At 31.7% G+C, this 16,880-nt stretch overlaps 5 protein-coding genes across 14 annotated transcripts; 3 read left to right on the plus strand and 2 right to left on the minus strand.

The window, feature by feature from the left end:
- Window positions 1-74: 74 nt before the first annotated feature.
- Window positions 75-5,216, minus strand: LOC128390464 (protein AF-10-like). Of its 7 annotated transcripts, none has more exons than XR_008325640.1 (8): window positions 4,804-5,215; window positions 4,058-4,326; window positions 3,875-3,968; window positions 2,764-3,560; window positions 2,563-2,667; window positions 2,194-2,433; window positions 1,267-2,063; window positions 75-1,059 (listed from the first exon to the last, which is right to left on the minus strand). XR_008325640.1 is itself a non-coding variant. In XM_053350179.1 (8 exons), the coding sequence occupies exons 1-7, from the start codon at window positions 4,990-4,992 to the stop codon at window positions 1,433-1,435; spliced, it is 2,325 nt and encodes a 774-aa protein (XP_053206154.1). In that variant the 5' UTR covers window positions 4,993-5,216; the 3' UTR covers window positions 75-1,059; window positions 1,417-1,432. The 7 variants fall into 7 exon arrangements, 5 of the variants coding, with proteins under 5 accessions (XP_053206154.1, XP_053206155.1, XP_053206157.1 ...); XR_008325639.1 differs by having other exon boundaries at window positions 75-1,111; XM_053350179.1 differs by having other exon boundaries at window positions 1,417-2,063; window positions 4,804-5,216.
- An 817-nt stretch (window positions 5,217-6,033) lies between these two features.
- On the plus strand, window positions 6,034-8,727 carry LOC128390463 (Bardet-Biedl syndrome 7 protein-like). The gene is made up of 5 exons (XM_053350177.1): window positions 6,034-6,616; window positions 6,687-7,048; window positions 7,119-7,500; window positions 7,572-7,775; window positions 7,852-8,727. Exons 1-5 carry the CDS (start codon window positions 6,058-6,060, stop codon window positions 8,673-8,675), a joined length of 2,331 nt encoding a protein of 776 aa, XP_053206152.1. The 5' UTR covers window positions 6,034-6,057; the 3' UTR covers window positions 8,676-8,727.
- Window positions 8,728-8,803: 76 nt separating this feature from the next.
- LOC128390474 (uncharacterized) lies at window positions 8,804-10,102 on the plus strand. The gene is made up of 4 exons (XM_053350198.1): window positions 8,804-8,968; window positions 9,070-9,197; window positions 9,258-9,877; window positions 9,941-10,102. The coding sequence occupies exons 1-4, from the start codon at window positions 8,933-8,935 to the stop codon at window positions 10,042-10,044; spliced, it is 888 nt and encodes a 295-aa protein (XP_053206173.1). The 5' UTR covers window positions 8,804-8,932; the 3' UTR covers window positions 10,045-10,102.
- LOC128390473 (retinol dehydrogenase 13-like) lies at window positions 10,055-11,709 on the minus strand. Its single transcript, XM_053350197.1, is given in 6 exon segments — window positions 10,055-10,414; window positions 10,499-10,828; window positions 10,830-10,917; window positions 10,994-11,098; window positions 11,164-11,435; window positions 11,533-11,709. Coding segments are annotated over 6 exon segments (1,068 nt in total). The 5' UTR covers window positions 11,607-11,709; the 3' UTR covers window positions 10,055-10,215.
- An 86-nt stretch (window positions 11,710-11,795) lies between these two features.
- LOC128390468 (uncharacterized) lies at window positions 11,796-16,299 on the plus strand. Of its 4 annotated transcripts, none has more exons than XM_053350191.1 (7): window positions 11,796-11,954; window positions 12,065-12,236; window positions 12,346-12,565; window positions 12,635-12,915; window positions 13,481-13,641; window positions 13,709-15,039; window positions 15,460-16,292. In XM_053350191.1, coding segments are annotated over exons 5-7 (1,854 nt in total). In that variant the 5' UTR covers window positions 11,796-11,954; window positions 12,065-12,236; window positions 12,346-12,565; window positions 12,635-12,915; window positions 13,481-13,640; the 3' UTR covers window positions 15,982-16,292. The 4 variants fall into 4 exon arrangements, with proteins under 4 accessions (XP_053206166.1, XP_053206167.1, XP_053206165.1 ...); XM_053350192.1 differs by having other exon boundaries at window positions 12,681-12,915; XM_053350190.1 differs by having other exon boundaries at window positions 12,346-12,915.
- Window positions 16,300-16,880: the final 581 nt, after the last annotated feature.

A 16,880-nucleotide genomic window follows, 5' to 3' on the forward strand; every position in this document is an offset into this window, starting at 1 on the left:
TTCATTGTGTAAATAAGAATTAACTAATAATCTATTAATTGTTGTTGAATTGATTGATAATTAACTCTGGTTGATTTGATATTATAAGCAAATTTTATTTAACAATCTTATTTTTCCTTAAAATCGTTTAAAACTTGAATTAAATTACATTTTTTTTCATGATAAAATTTGGTCTCAACTGAATAAATGGAATAGATTTGAAAATTAATTAAACATAATTAATAATCAAAGGAGTTGATTCATGTTGATACAATAGTATTTCTCTCATGAGGTATTTTATGTTAATTGTTGCAAGGAGATAGAAATTAAAATTGCAATTAAAGTAACGGAACTTTCAATCTCGCGTTAAATCATAATTCAAAACGATTTTATATTAATTGTCGTTGAAAATGATCAATACCTTACTGATTGATTAATATTAATAAATTACATTCGTGAGTGAGAGTAAGGGATCTGAGAGAGAAATAGAGAGAGATGGTTTTCTTACAATAATGAAGATGATTTAGAAACAAACTTTGGTTAATTGTGATTTTTTTCCTTAATTTCTGTTAATCGTTTTTGTCTTTGGGAAGCACAAATGTGTTTACGATTTTGACTCAATTCGTTTTCGCATATAACATAATCTCGATGATTGAATAAGTTAATTGTTGGTGGGATTTTACAAGAATCAAGAGGGAAAGAGAGATATAAAATGACTTCGAAATTAATTGAATCGGGACATCATTTCAATCAGCGAAATAACTTTTTATATTTCAATCGTATATGAAATGAAATTCCTATCGGTTGGGTATCGTTGTTCAGAATTGTGGTTCCTAACGAATCGGCTTTCTGGCTTTTTCGCTTATGCTTCGCTTTCAGTTGTATTTTCCTCAAATAAATGGTCATGTGTATATGATGTAACTGTAACGATATTAGTCCTTATTATTGTCCAATGAGTCGCAAGTCTAATGCATCAACAGGTCCAATTGCTCACAGTCACCGAAGATACAAACAGAATATCATTTTATCGGTACAAGGGGAAATGGATGATAAAATTAGGAGAGATTGTCATGATTGTTGCTGTTAAGTGTTGATGTGAGAAAAGAAATGAGATTTAAACCGGGAAAATTATCTTAAAGATAAATTGTTAACATGTTGAGAGAGGGAGAGAGAGATAAGTTTATGCATAAATTGTAGTCTTTTATACTCTATATATAAAATAGGAACTATCTGGAATTAGAGTTTTGGTCAATGAATGAAGGATGGTCAATAAATAGTCAATGTTACCTAATCTTAAGTCAAATTGTTGGCAACAAAGATGAAAAGGTGAGCATGTTTATGGATGAATTAAAGACATTTAGGTGGATTTTGTTTGTTATTTTGATGATATTAATAATGAAATTAGAGGTAAGATGAGGTTTTTTTCAGAATTTGTACCATTTGTGAGAATTAGTTATCTTTTATCTGGACCTCTGAATAGAGGGTGTTGGAAATTTGGGGTATTCTGCTGTTGAGCGGCATTCATCATCTGATAAAAAGGACTTTCCGTCGGAGGATCCGTCATGTTAAATTGTGGAGGCAAATTGTTATAATTCTGTGGTAATGAACCAGTAACTTCACCATTGGTTGAAATATGGTTTGGTGCACGAGCTGATGATCCATTAGGTAAATTCGATGCTGGACTTGTACGAGGACTTTTATTATTATCATAGAGAGGTGAGGGATTGGCTCCTGAATTGCTTGATGGGAAACTTAAAGGCGAACTTGAAACTGAATTTCCTGATCCATTTTGAGAAATGGCTGAACTGTGGTTGGAAAAACCACCAATTGAAGTGAGTGGTGGATTAAGAGATCCATTAAGTGGAAGAGATAATCTTGAGTTAACCGCAATCAAATGATCTCGACGGGCAACAAGGTGACGAACTTTCTCTTCAAGTCTCTCATTTTCACTTCGTAATTGATGTAAACATGATAAAAGAGAAGCGACATCAAAATGTTGAGATTGTTCCATAATCATTTGTGCTCCTGAAGCCCATTGACGTTCTAATAATTGTTCTAAAGTTTGAGGTCCATCAGGTAAAGGTCTGGTCATGATGAGAGATACAAATACTAATAATTAGTAACTTTGTGACTTTGTTGACAATTTACACTTGAAGAAAAAACAAACAGACAAACGATAATAATTAAAACAATGGAAACAAATGAAAAGCTTACTCTTTGAGCACATTAATTTGCTTAGGTTTGGTTGGAGGTGCTGGTAATGCAAAATCTTTCACAACACTGGTTATGGGAGATCTTGTAAGCGGAGTGGTTTGAGAGGCATGGCCATTGGGTGCTGAGGATGTAACAGTGGCAGGTGATACCTCACTTGAAGGAGGTGTAATTTTTGAACTGGTTTGAGTTTCTGTTATTGCTTTTGCAACATTTGAAGGCTTTTCGGTTGCACTTCGATCCCTGAGAAATATAAGACGATTCAATAATTGATGAGGAACAAAATAGAATTAATTATTGAGGGGATTCTCGATATGAGAACAATTGGAAAATATTAATTGATTGAAAGGCGGTTAAAAGTTAACAACATACGGTTCAGTATCTGTATTAATCTCTTTGAGAATATCGTCTTTCTTTCTCTTTGTTTTCTTGGCGCTAATTGCATCCTTTTGGGTTACTTTGGGTGTTTTATTGCATCTAAGGAAAAGGGTGAGAAGCGTTTTAAAAGGTAACAAAAATGGATACTAAATACTTGTATTTGCGAAAATACTACGATCATTATGATTGGCTTACTTTGGAATAGCGAGTGGTTTTTTCATCTTTTTCTCAGCTGCCGTTGAGTTTCTCATCTTTTTTGGAATCGGCGGTTTATCTTCTTCATCGTCTTCTGTTTCTGTTGATGAATCATCTTCAATTTCACGTTTAGATTTCTCTTTCTTTTCACCTGAAGATGATGTTGAGGGTTCTTTGGCTGTAAGACTTCCGTACATTGCTGTGAAACTAGGGGTTGGATTAGGAGATGAAGCTTGAGAAGATGAGTGATTAGCTAGTGATTCCTTTGGATGATTGTTAATAACGGGATTAGGAGAGTTGGATTGGCCTGCCGGTGATTGAGATGCTGATGAGATTACATATTGGGAAGATTTCTTTTTTTTCCTTTCATTTTTATTAGATTTATTATCTGAACCATGATCTCCACCTCCTCCTCCTCCTGTGCTTGAACGAGAGCCTGGAAAAGTAGGACCAACAGCATTATCAGTTAACCCATAAGATTCGTGTCTCGATTTTAAAATTTCAGGATTAATAGTGAGGTTAGGTTTACCTAGACTATTAGATGATCCCGGATTATTGCTTGGTAAATTGTTGATAGTTGAAGAACCAGCAACCAAAGAGGTAGATAAATTTGAACCAAGAGGCTTGGACACTTTCTTTTTTGGTGGTTTGGATACTTCACTGGGTGATGTTGGTTTTAATGATGATATTCCCGATTGACCTGCAATCTTTTTATCAGGACTAGTCTCAGGAGTTGATTCAGTAACTGGAACTGGCTTAAATGCAGGAATGGGTTTAATATTTGAACCATCTTTTTTCTGAAAGAAAAAAGAAGAGGCGAGTACAAAGAAAATTAGAATCTAAGTGAAATATGAATTTGAGAGAGAGAGAGAGAGAGAGAGAATATAGAGAGAAAATAATAACAGCTATCACATCTCTCAATCTAAATGGGACAGAAGCAGAAAAAGGAAAGAGAATTGTATCAGTAGAGAAGAACGAAATTTATATATAATATAGAAAAGAACAACTCAAAATGACCAAAATGAGATGTGATCAACAGAAGATTATAGCTCATTAATTAATAGAAAATCTTAACCAAAGACCAAATTGATATGAAATGAAATGAGCTCACCAATTTTTGATAATGATAAGCACAATATCCACAGTATTTGACATTGTCGTTAAAATTTCCAGCCTCTTCACATAAGAGACCAGCGGCTTGGGCACTGAATGAATGATTTGAAAGAAAAAAGCAGAATGAATAATATAATCTTCGAAATGAAATTGAGTAAATGTTGACGATAAATGAACTAACCATGTTACATGAAAATGGTGTTTACATCCAGGTTTATTGCACTGCATACAAGCTCCTATTGAAGCTTTACTCTCCTTTCCTTGTTCCTCGCAAATGTAACATGTCTTATGGAACCTGTCAGGGGGCACTAAGGCCAAAATAATCGGTTCCATGGTTGACACATTACCAAATCGGACTTCTGGGATATAAAGGGAACACACGACATGAGCCCATCCACCGGTATCTGTCCTTTTAAGAGCACCATCTTTGGATGGGCAAAGTTCACATCGCTAAAGGTGAAAAAGAAAAATTTTCAAATTAATAGAAAAAAGTCAGATGATTGAGAGGTAAAGAAAATCGGTAAAAGTATCAAGTGTTAAGAGATAAAAACTTTAACCTCATGAGAATACTAATAAATAGCCTAATATTTTGTTGTAATCAGAGATTTTGTCAAAAGCAGTAATAAAAGAAAAGCTAATTGATTATGAAAGAAGAAGAAAAGAAAAATAGAAAGTGAATAAAAAAAAGAATCTATATAAAGATGAAAGGTAAGAAATGGCGGTGATCATCTCGGCTCTGGGTTGAGATACATAACCAGAAATTCATGAAGGAAATTTATCTTTCTCATCACCTTGTGTATATATATTTTCCTTTCTTCTTTTAGTAAAAGTAAATTCTAAAGAGATAGAGAGAGAAGCAGAAAAAAAGGAAAGAGAAATAAAGAGAGAGAGAGAGAGAAAGGAAAGAGAAATATAAACAACACTTACTACTCGAGCCTGTCTCTCTTGACTCTCACATTTACGACAAAACCAGGGGCCAGTGGGCACCTGAACAATTCCATAACAAGCTTGGTGAACAGCGACACTACATTGATTACCATCACAATAGACCAAAGGATTCTCGGTCCATCCTCGTTCATCACTACAGACACAACATCCACCCACCATCTCCTTCATGGTTTGGCAAGATTTCCTTTTGCCAAAATAATTTTTGATGAACTCACACCAAAGGGAAGTTCACTTTCAATTATTGAAAACAAAGGCCAACGATTCAAAAGTCAATTAACCAGTTCACTTTCACGACAATTATCATGGTGATAGTGTTATTATAAATTAATTAAGACAAAGAAATTATGAATAAAAAAGACGGTTAATTTGATATGAAAATAAACATCAAGAAAAAAAGATTATTGAACCTGAAGAGAAAATCGCATCGCCATCTCTCGGCCAATTTCTCAACTTAAATTCTCTTTTTTTGAACTTTTTCTTATTCTTTCCAAATATTAATATTTATCTTTGGAAACTTAATCGAAATGTTCATGGAAAATGATATTTTGTCTGATCGATCTGATTAATTGATTGTTAACTGTTCTTCATTCAAATGATTTGACTAAATTCTTAATTTTTTGGGCGATCTTGAAGTTTATTATTAGTTTGAATGTCATTAATTTGAAACTCTTCAGAGGTTCAAGTTTAATTGTTAGGAATAAGAGAGAAAAGTAATTAAAGTTAATCGGTGGCTTTTAGAGCAAAATTATTAATAAAACTTCAAGAGAATTAATTTCAATATAAATATTAGAAGATTTTAAATTGAGACATTTTTTACTGTTCAGTTGATGAGAAAGTGAAATTGATCATTATTTTTTAATCTTAATTGTATCAATTGTATTGAGAGTGAACAGTTGATTGTTCAACAGTTAATTATAGTTAAGTCCAAGTGAACTTGTTGATTGTAAGTAATCAAAAGTAACGATATTAACTTACGTGAATGTCTAATAAAAAACTGTGAATATAAGGTGACGACAAATATTGATTAACTGAATGTACAATCAAATTGTACATTAACAATTGACTTGATTGTGTTGTTGTCCATGTCCATAAATTAAGTAACCATGACACTATTAATATAATAATAATAATAATATTTGTCCATCATTTCAAAATAATAAGAAAAATATACAACTTAATTAACTTTAACACAACCAAAGATCCAGTGTATCCAATGAATTTAATCAGTTAATCATGAATTATAAGGTAAAATTAAACCGAATTGATTATCTTCAGGTTGGATTAACCTCTCAAAATACATTGAAAGCCTTAAGTCCAGGATCATCTGATTCTCATTTAACTGTAATCGCCGTGATTGGTGATCATTCTGGAGCAATTAATTGTTTCTCTCTTCGTTCTGATTCCTCGACCTTAATCAATACAATATTTAAAACATTACCTGTTCCCAATGGTAAAATTAATTGTCTCCAAGTTACTCGAGATCCAATCGGTTCACCTAAAATTTTAATCACTTTTGGTTCCTCATTGATTCGTGGCTATACCGGTAAAGGTAAACAATATTTCAGTTTACAATTAAACAATTTAACTGAACCAATCAAGTATTTCCAAATTATTTGGCCCATTGATGTTTACATTTGTGGTTATTATATTTATAATCATTACGTTCTGACTCCCGATACTTGGACTGATAGTAAAAATTGTAACAATAATATTCAATCAAAACATTTCTACATCTCTCCGAGTAAAATAACGGGATTAATTGTGATTTACAATTCGATTGGAAAACGATCAGGTAATTGGAGATTAATTGAGTAATTTGGTTGTTTCAATTATGAATTTTTGTTTCGGTTTTTCTTTTTCAGTTCCACTCATTTCATGTGAAGATAGATTGATAAGAATTTTGAACAATTCGACTTGTCGATATGAACTCGAAACTTGTGGTGTTCCTAATGTTTTATTGGCCCTTGAAAGGTCAGCTAAAGTGTCGGAGGTTAATTTTCTCTATGGAACATTGGAAGGTAAAGTGGCCTTAATATCGTTGGAGTTTGGTTTGAACGAAGTCAATTCTGTCCATAAATGGTCAATCCCTGAGAAAGGTTTTCGTTCATCGGTTAATTGTATCTCCATGTTGGAATCAACTGGTCAGTTGTACATTGGACGATCTGATGGTTCCGTTGAAATTTGGTCTTTCAATGAAACACTCGAACCTAATGGTAGTTTAACTGTGGGTACTAATCAATTTAATTACTTACCAATTAACCGAAATATTGAATTTTAATTCATCTAATTTTCAGGTTGATATTGACCAAAGTCCAGTTCAATCAATAGACTTTAATTGTGGTGAAAGTTTAACTTCAATTTGTATTTGTCGTGAAGGATCACTAATCCTTTGCTGTACTTTTACTGGATTAATTTTTGGATTAACTAGAAACCAAATGATTGGTCAAACTAATGGTCAGTTAGAACAATCATCAATGATAATTAATCGTGATATTGAACAGAAAATTGGACAATTAAATAGTGAGATTAGTTGGTTAGAGAAAAAATTAACTCGTAAACGTGAATTTTATCAGAATTTAACCTCAGGGCTAATTGTTAATAAGAAACAGAAAAACAGTCTAACCTATTCAACTTTACCTTATTTCACAATTAACGATTCATTTGTGCTCCATCAAGGTAAGAATTTGATTAATTATGTTTACTAAAATAAATCAGGTCAATTAATCGATAATCAATATAACCGTTAGATGCCTCGTATCTCTTAACATTGGAATCAGAGGTTTCTATTGATTCGGTCATTATCCAAAGTGAACTTTCCCTCGAACTTATCGATTTAGAACGGAACTCATCGGTTCTAAGTCTAAACGAGAATTCGAGTCAACAAGTTTTGGCCACATTTCGATGTCAAGTTAATGCAACTCGATTCGAGACGAAAATCAAAACAATCGAAGGTACAAATTCGTAATTACCAAATGATCACATCACCTTAATTGTCTATTGATTGGTGATCTTTCTGTTTTCTTTCAGGTCAATCGGGTATCGTTCGTGTTTATATCTTAACCCAAATGAACCCGAAAAGTTGCCAAATGAAAATGTACCAGATTAAAGCGTTGTCATTACATAAACGAAATTACAATCGAATCGATGAACAATTAATGACTCATATTAATAATCTTCATATTTATGGTTCATTTGGATTAACTGAGAGTTTAAATTGGCTTCAATTGTGTTTACCTGAGATTCCGGAGCGAATTGATCTAATTGCTTCATCTTCAATTGAATATAATTTTCAATCAACTCTAATGGAAACTTTTTTAATTGTTAATTTTTACAAAGGTTCAATTGTTTTCCAATCGGATAATATATCGACAATTTCAATTGTTAAAGATTTTGTCACTCGAGAAGCGACCAAAAGATCAATACCAATAGAGATTAATATCAAAGTTAATTATAGATGTTTAGGTGCTACAATTAGTAAATTATTTCCTAAATTGAAACAATTACTTAACGAGAGAAAAGTTAATCTAATTCGAGAAGCAATCAAAGATTTACACATTGTAGAACCAGAGATCGCTGCATCGATAGAAATTGAGATCGAAACTAATTACAGTCCATTTGTAACGGTACAATTTAACTTGGAACGATTTTATGGACTGATAACTGACCTTTACCTCGATTATTATAAACTCGAAGGTATAGAACCAAAAGTGATAATGTCCAATTTGGAAGGAAAATTAAATCAACTAATCAAGTTGATCGAAGACCATTCGGATACTCGTGACGATCAAGTTAATCTACTGGTTGAAAATTTAAATGAATTTTGGAACATCAATTCAATTGTTAAGAATTGAAATTTTTTTCCAATTGTACTTTTCGATTTCGACGAAAATAAACTTTGAAATATTTTTTCGAACAAAAATCGAAATTTTGAATTTTTTCTTTTTCGCGGTTTCCATGGATTCGCCATGTGAGTGAATAAATTTTCATCTTTTCATTTCTCTTTGTTGACAGTTAACTTTTTGGTGATTCTATTTGTTTAATTTACTTAATTCTTAGTGAATTTAGTTAATTACTTTTTCGATCAATTAGAGGTTCGATTTGTGGGAAAATGTCTAATCCAAAAGCCTTGGAAAAAAAGGAAGAGGTGAGTGAAATTTTCTTCCATTGTGATGATTTGAAGAATCTTCATTTGTTTTGGATTTTTTTTTATTCTTTTCTCTTTTCCAATTTCTTTTCTTCCCTCAGGGTAACCGTTTCTTCAAAATGGGCAATTATTCAAGTGCTGTCTCATGTTACTCGCAGGCGATTGAATTGGATAAAGAAAATCATCTTCTGTTTGGAAACAGAGCTCAGAGTTATTTGAATCTCAACAGGTAAACTTGTTTACCTTTGAATTTGTAATTTTCTATAACAATTGTTTCTCTTATCCATAGACCTGAAGAAGCGATTGAAGATTGTGATTGTGCTTTAAAATTGGATTCTAATTATGTCAAGGGTTACCTGAGGAGAGGAACAGCGTTTAAATTGTTACATGAATATGAAAAGGCAGCAGTTGATTTTGAGAAAGTAATTCAACTTGAACCGAACAATAAACAAGCACCAAAAGAGCTCAAAGAGGTTCAGAGTAAAATCCATAGGATAAGTCATATCATCGATGATCTTGATCCCGATTCCAGAGTAAATATTGATTTCGATACAGAATTTGATTCAGCGACTTCAAAGACAAGTGACCTTAAGATACGATCAAAACCAAAACAAATTCCAGTGTCAACAAGGGTCATCAATAGAATACCTGTCAACAGTTTTGAATTTTATTGTGATTGGCGAGAGCTTCATGATGATTCAAGTAAATTAACTTACATTTCTAATATTGGATCAGTTAAATTGGGAAAAATCTTCACCAATTCGATGGAACCTCAAATTTTCTGTGATATTCTTAAGATACTTACTTCATGTGTTGATATTCCCTTTCGATCAAGACTGTTGTATGAACTGTCGAAAATGAAAAGATTCCAAACTCTGATTCTTTTCCTTGAAGATCATGAAGAGAAAAGTAAGTTGTATCATCTTGGATTTCAATGAGAAATTAATTTCCATCTTTTTGATTTTTCTACAGTTTTGAAGAGCTTAATTGTCGACATGAAATCTTACCTTGATTCAGGTGAAATGGAATATTTCATGGAGAAAATTGGACCCAAATTCATGTCAATTGTTACCTAAAAACATGACCTGAGATTATTAAGATTATTTTTATTACAAATTTTGTCTAGTTACAGAATTTACATCTCGTTATTTGATTTCTCAGTGATGAAATTCATTCAAAACTCATCACATTTATTTCTGACTAAATTTAAACTAATTGATTGTAGCAAAAAAAAGTTCCATGGCATTTCAGTTAGTTATCTGATCTTGAACAATAGTTGATGGTGATAAATTTTCCACTTGATTAGATTGTTCCGTTTGATTGTTAACTACATTGATATTGGATGGTTTATCTCGATTAACTGTCCATCGATCGCTAATCAACCAAAGCTTTTTGGCCATAATATCATCTTGAGCGTGAGGCAGCAAGTCGACTGGTTTGTTGTCACTAATTTGATTAAGAAAAACAAAACAAAAACCAAAGGATTAGATTGAATTTCAATTCTCAAATTATCTGTTCCATTTAACTTACTGATATAACTTTCCACTGGCTTGGTCATTACTTAATTCAGGGGATAGAGCGCAATAGACGATTACTTGAGATCCTTTATTAGGTGATCTTCCGAGTAATTTTAACCAAGGTTTAGCTAATACCCTGCCGAATATTGATTTGGAAATCGACATGTGCCTAGTTAAATCTGTATTACAGGCTCCGGGATCAGCGGCATAAACATAGGCCCCCGAACCCTGAAGTTGAGATGCTAATTCCTTGGTGAACAAAATGTTGGCCAATTTAGACTGATTATAAGCGTGTGTTGGATTATAACTTTGGGCACTATTTAAATCATCAAGATTAATTTTCCTTTCTATAAGCTGAAGCAGTTACATTGATAATCCGAGCCTTTTGCTTGATTAAATCATCTAAAAGTAGATGAGTTAAATAAAAGTGACCTATTGATAGTATGGAATGAAAAAATGGATTAAATGATTGTCTATTGTTATTGAAACACGAAAATGGTCTACTTACCCAAATGATTAACTCCTAATTGCATCTCAAATCCTTCTTTAGTATAAGTTTGTGGGCATCTCATGACACCAGCATTGTTGATTAGAATATCAAAATTAATCTCCTCTAGAGAGAGAGAATGGAAATTGATTAGTGTGGAGGTTAATCATCATGATAGAATTGAAACTAACTTGATTTCATTCGTTGGACAAACTCATTGATTGATTGGAGAGAAGATAAATCAAGAAGAGAACAGAAAACTTGTTCATTTTTCGTTTTTTCAACGATTTCTCTTCTAGTCCAAATACATTTATCTTGATCTCGACAACCAAGAATTACTTTAGCATTTCTATTAGCTAATTGCATGGCCGTTGATTTACCAATTCCAGAAGTAGCACCAGTGATTAGAACAGTTTTACCAGTCAGAATTTCTTTTCCATTATATTCTGGGACAAGAGCTTGACTATTGACGAAAATAACAAAATAAACAAAATTAAACAAAACAATCAAAAGGTAAAAACATCATCACAGAGAAAGAGAATGTAATTGATTTAACTTACTGTCCAAAGTAAATCGCTCCATAAGTACTACATCCAATGACCACAAATGATCCTAATTTCAAGAGAAATCCCATTGCAAAAAAAAGTAATTCAATCAAATTTTAAGATCAAAGAAATTAAATCAATTAAAAGAGATCAAAAGTTGACCAACATTCGGAAAAAAAGTAAACATCACATGTTCGGGTTATCGATTAATCGATTAATCGACCGGTTTGAATTCGTTTGTTTTTATTTTCTCAAAGTCAAACGTTGATTAATTTCTCGTGATTAAGATTCTCAATGTTACTAATTTTCTAATAATTTTAATTGTTACAACAATTAAACGTCTAAATGGTCAACAATTGATTCTTCGACTGATTAACTTGTTATAGTGAGACTTTAATTTATTAGTTTAATGACAACATTTTGGTGCCATTGTTCAGGTAAATTTATTGAGATTTAATTGTTATCCTAATTGAAAAATGAATTCTGATTGTTTATGACAAGAAGATGATTAGAATTTGTTGTTATTTTATTTTTATCTTACATCTAGAAAATAACAAATTAATTGATTCCTGAGTTGTTTAAGGTTAATCGCCAATGTCAACAATCTTGAACAAGTTAACAACAATATTTAATTCTGGTGCCAATGAATAGCAATTAATTTCAGGTTAATTTGACAGTTGATTGTTTCTCTACAATTAAATGTCAACACAATGTCAATGGTAAGTGTTGAAAATACTCCAGTAATACTATTATATTGATAGAGAGATATTTTCTCTTCATATTTCCAATTCAATCTGTCTAATCATCTTCATCATCTTTGCCTTACAGGGAATCATGTAACTGCTACTGTATGTAAATGATGTTTACACTTTGATGAAGGTCAATTTTTGTGTTTGAAAGTCACAATCAATTGAAATGATCAGTTGTCCGTTCAATTAACACCATGAAGCTGTCAACAACCTTGATAACGGTTTGATTGTGTGATGATTAAGTGGCAAAAAGATGAAGCAAATACTAAACTACCTTGAAATTTACCTGGATCGTTAAAGTAAATTTATCAATTATCCTGCTAATTGTATCAATTCAATTTTCATCTTAAAACCAACCAAATTTAAAGGATTTTTTTTTGTCTCTCTCTCTGGTTCCATGTCGCAACAATCAAGCAAATTGTCAAGCTCTCTGACCAGTACCTTAACTTATACCGATGAGAGAGATTTCAACATCATAATTGCTGTTGCACAATTTAATTTAATTCCATTGGAGCTCATCAACATCAAAATTGGGAAATACAAACATCTTCAATTGTTGAGAGAGATTCTAATCTTAAATACTAATTACCTGATATTAACTTGACAAAGAGGGACATTTATTACTTCATTTGAAGGATAAAAGAAACAGGTAACTATTAATTTGTTTGATTTAGTTTTCGATATAAATATAGATTGAGATTATGATTAAATTTCCATGAGTAAAAAAGCCTTGTGACCATCAGACTCGATCATTGATTCGTAATTAATCATGATGATTAGAGACTAATCGATTTAATCTGCTAGAGGGGCCAAAGATTTATCAAAGGAATTAAATCAATGACACAAACTACGTAAAAAACTTTAATTTTAAAACTTAAATCAATCAACAATCTAAATCATTTCAATCTCAGTTTAATCAACGTCATAAGGGCTGAACGAAATTTGTAATTAACCAAAGTTAATGATTCAACCAAACCTTAATCAATTTCTTAATTTAAGTTATTAACTTTCTATTAGTTACCAATTAAACCTTTCGTTTGATTAAGTTAGCAAATTGTAAACCACAATAATTAACATCGTTGTAACGATATTTTAACCTAGTTGATTAACCAAATCAAATCTTTACCAATGATTCCAATTAATCTTATAATTTATCTTTTAATTGTGAACAATTTAAATTATGTCGTTCCACTGGATAACAATTCTTGGTCTAGAATTGAAAATTTCACTTCTAATTGGTTAACTAATTGGATCAATGAGATTGAAGTTAATTATGGTTCGATATTGGTAACGAGTAACATTTCAACTGATTGTCGACAATCAATTGTAAACTATGTTAAACAACTTAAATCATTTGATTTAAATGCTGTTCAAAGTGAGTAATTTGATAATTGTAACAATTAATTTTCCACCAATTAACGTAATTTAATCTTCCATTATAGTGATTGATTCTTCAGGTGGATTACCTTCTGGTTTACTTCAAGGTTCATGGACAAATTTAGGTGCTTTCGATGAGTGTTTATCATTACCTTCGAGTCAATATTGTTTGGTCAACAGTCGAGTACCTTTACCTCGAACCCGAAAGTACGAGGGTTTTTTCCGTCCATTAACGGACAATCTTCCTGTTAACTCTTCATTTAATCAGCTGATTTCATCTTATGGTCACTACTTTATTCAAATGAACATAACAACTGGACTTTGTTTACCTCAAGGATGTTCAACCAATGAACTTAATTTACTCCTTCGATCAGCTCTTAATAAACACCAATCGGGATTACAGTTTTCTGTTGACATTTGTCAAACTCATTCAGAATCAATTCCATGGTTGAAACATGAGATTATCGTAGTAACGATAATTGTTTTCGTTATTTGTGCCAATATAATTGGTACACTTTTACCTTCAACTCCTTTACTTGGACATTTTAATGTTTTCCAAAATTTGACGAAAACAATATCACCCGTTCAAAGGTCACCTGTCACTTGTCTTGCAGGAATTAAAACTCTAACTATGGCCTACTTAATCTGCGGTCACATTGTTTGGGGATTTATCTACAATAGTTTCAATCATCTTTTCGCTTTTCCATCGACGCTGGTTAATCCAATTGGACTTGGAATCCTACTTGGACCAAGTAGCCTGGAAACTTTTTTCCTAGTCGGTGGCTTGGAAATGATGACCTTTTTCATGGATAAATCGCCATCATCTCTATCATCATTAGTCTCATTTCCAACCTTCATCTTACTTCGTTGGCTTCGATTCTCAATTACCGTCGGTTGGTTTATCTGTGTTTATATAATCGTTTTCTCAGATCACTTTAGAGTCCTGATTGGTGGACCTTTTTGGTATTATCTACAAGCGGCCTCATCGATTTCATCAACTTGTGCATCCACGTGGTTTAATCATCTCTTATTGATTGCTCATCATTTCAATACACCAGAAAATTTGAAAACTTGTCTTCTAGCCGATTGGTATCTCGAAGTAGATTTCATCTATTCCATAATATTTATAATCATTCTGAAACCTTATTTAGCCGATAAACCAATTCTATCGATAGTCAATTCAATCCTGATCATCGTTGTTGGAATCACAATCACCACATTGATTACAATTAAATATGATGTTCAAACTTCATGGTTACCAACTAACTTTTTCTCCAATCAATTTACCAAGTATCTTGTTTACATTCACTCCAAACCATGGGCTCATGTGAGCCCTTATTTCATGGGTGTTATCCTCGCATTGGTCCTAAATTCAGATAAACCAAAAGTCAACAAGGTAAGTAATCAATTTAATCATTAATCACAATCTTAAAGTCACAATTAACATGACATTAACCAATAAGTGGTAATGGTTATGTTCAATTTCAACCTAAGCCAAAAATGATTGACAAAGATCAACAATAAGAGTGTTATATTATTATTATTATTTGATCCGGTTTTAATTATCATCGTCATTGATTAGATTAGTATAGTTAATTGAAACAATCATGGTAAAAAAAAACCTTGAGTGTGTTAATACAAAAGTAAACAAGGATATATTGGTCAACAATATAACCAAATTATCTTGATTATTATTGATCTAATTCTGCAATTGTTTGCATTTCTAATTTGTTGTTAAACTAATAATTATTATTATCTTTTCTGTATTTTTTTCTCTCTCACCACTAATTAATTAACTGTAAATATATTCACATAGAAACTAATTCCTTATGGTTGGTTTATTTTCTGGCTTTCGATCTCTACAATTTTTCTCTATGAGATAATCATCAACATTAACCTAATTACAATTAACCGATCATTGACCATACTCTATGGGTCAACCTCCCGATTGTTGTGGTCAATTATCATCGGTTGGTTAATTTATAGTTGCCATTTTTCACTTACCTGGTCCTGGTTATCTAATATACTCTCATCCCGATTTCTTGCCGTTCTATCCCGAGTTAATTTAAATGCACTTTTCGCCAATTTCCTAATTGTCCGATTAAACAATTCAACCCAACGGTCACTAATTAACTTCTCATTGTCCACTCTCCTGTTTAGCTATGGTATTCCAATGGTAGTAGAGACTTACCTGATTTCCTTTATTTTCACAATTCTAATTGACAAACCATTCACCAACCTGTTAATCAACACAATTAGAAAAGACTTGACAATCAACGATAATGATAATAACAATAACAGAGACAGTAAATCATCAATAACAATTAAAAAATGTTAATCAATTTCATCATCTGTCATTAACAATTACAATCCTTAATTAACCCGATCTCATACCAAAGACTTTCACAAACAAAATTGAAAGTAATCACTAATTAACTGTACTACCTAATTTACCTAATTAGTTATAATATAATATTGTCTCAATTTCATTGAAAATGATGATTATTAAATTAAAATTGTCTGAAAAAAAACATTTACAAGTTAACGTTAATTGTTACAATTAAAACAAATCTGAAGACAATTTGTTTCAATGAAGAAAACAAAAAATCATACCAAACAAACTGAACGATCAATTAGCAACCTTGTCCAAACTAATTCAATTGTAAATGAAACAATTTAAACCCTGTGATTAGAGAGCAATTAGTTAATCAAATAGAAACAATTTCATCTTAATTCAGTTGATAATCATGATTAAGATTATTATTAAAACAAGTCAACAACTTTGTCTTCCCTCTGATTATCAAATGAATCAATGAGATAACTGTTTATGGATAACAAAAGGCTAATAGCTTTTTAGTGGTTTAAATTGAATCTAATTTGATTGTTACAATCAACAGATTGCTGACATTCACAATAAGCTTTGAACACATCAATCATCATCCTGAGACTAGTTATCATCATCCCTGTCGCAATTAACTTATTTCTCTGTCGACAATATAAAATAATATCAACCATCTCCCTCGACAACAATTTAATTTTCTTAACTAATATCATATTGAAGCAATTTACTAATTCAGTTTATAATAAGTTGTAGTTGTATAAAGATCACAGTTAAATAGTCACTCGATTGTTAATCATAATATATAATACATATAATTTAATGAACAATCAACTAATCGTTGTTTACTAATTGTCATCAAACTTTGTAACTGCAACTTTTTTTTACCATAAGGATAA

This window comes from Panonychus citri, unplaced genomic scaffold (genome assembly GCF_014898815.1).
Source record: "Panonychus citri isolate SS breed McGregor unplaced genomic scaffold, ASM1489881v1 Contig00120, whole genome shotgun sequence".
Classification (NCBI taxonomy): domain Eukaryota; kingdom Metazoa; phylum Arthropoda; class Arachnida; order Trombidiformes; family Tetranychidae; genus Panonychus; species Panonychus citri.

What these genes read in the sequence shown, in the direction of transcription:
- LOC128390464 (XM_053350179.1), bottom strand. Translation starts at nt 4,992, where the DNA reads ATGAAGGAGATGGTGGGTGGATGTTGTGTCTGTAGTGATGAACGAGGA. An exon ending in AAACCACTCGCTATTCCAAA is followed by an intron (nt 2,668 to 2,763) that starts GTAAGCCAATCA and finishes CCTTTTCCTTAG; the next exon opens with ATGCAATAAAACACCCAAAG. An exon ending in ATTAATACAGATACTGAACC is followed by an intron (nt 2,434 to 2,562) that starts GTATGTTGTTAA and finishes TATATTTCTCAG; the next exon opens with GGATCGAAGTGCAACCGAAA.
- LOC128390463 (XM_053350177.1), top strand. Translation starts at nt 6,058, where the DNA reads ATGAATTATAAGGTAAAATTAAACCGAATTGATTATCTTCAGGTTGGA. An exon ending in AACCTAATGGTAGTTTAACT is followed by an intron (nt 7,049 to 7,118) that starts GTGGGTACTAAT and finishes TCTAATTTTCAG; the next exon opens with GTTGATATTGACCAAAGTCC. An exon ending in TTCATTTGTGCTCCATCAAG is followed by an intron (nt 7,501 to 7,571) that starts GTAAGAATTTGA and finishes TATAACCGTTAG; the next exon opens with ATGCCTCGTATCTCTTAACA.
- LOC128390474 (XM_053350198.1), top strand. Translation starts at nt 8,933, where the DNA reads ATGTCTAATCCAAAAGCCTTGGAAAAAAAGGAAGAG. An exon ending in AGTTATTTGAATCTCAACAG is followed by an intron (nt 9,198 to 9,257) that starts GTAAACTTGTTT and finishes TCTTATCCATAG; the next exon opens with ACCTGAAGAAGCGATTGAAG. An exon ending in TGAAGATCATGAAGAGAAAA is followed by an intron (nt 9,878 to 9,940) that starts GTAAGTTGTATC and finishes ATTTTTCTACAG; the next exon opens with TTTTGAAGAGCTTAATTGTC.
- LOC128390468 (XM_053350189.1), top strand. Translation starts at nt 13,395, where the DNA reads ATGATTCCAATTAATCTTATAATTTATCTTTTAATTGTGAACAATTTA. An exon ending in TGATTTAAATGCTGTTCAAA is followed by an intron (nt 13,642 to 13,708) that starts GTGAGTAATTTG and finishes CTTCCATTATAG; the next exon opens with TGATTGATTCTTCAGGTGGA. An exon ending in ATAAACCAAAAGTCAACAAG is followed by an intron (nt 15,040 to 15,459) that starts GTAAGTAATCAA and finishes ATATTCACATAG; the next exon opens with AAACTAATTCCTTATGGTTG.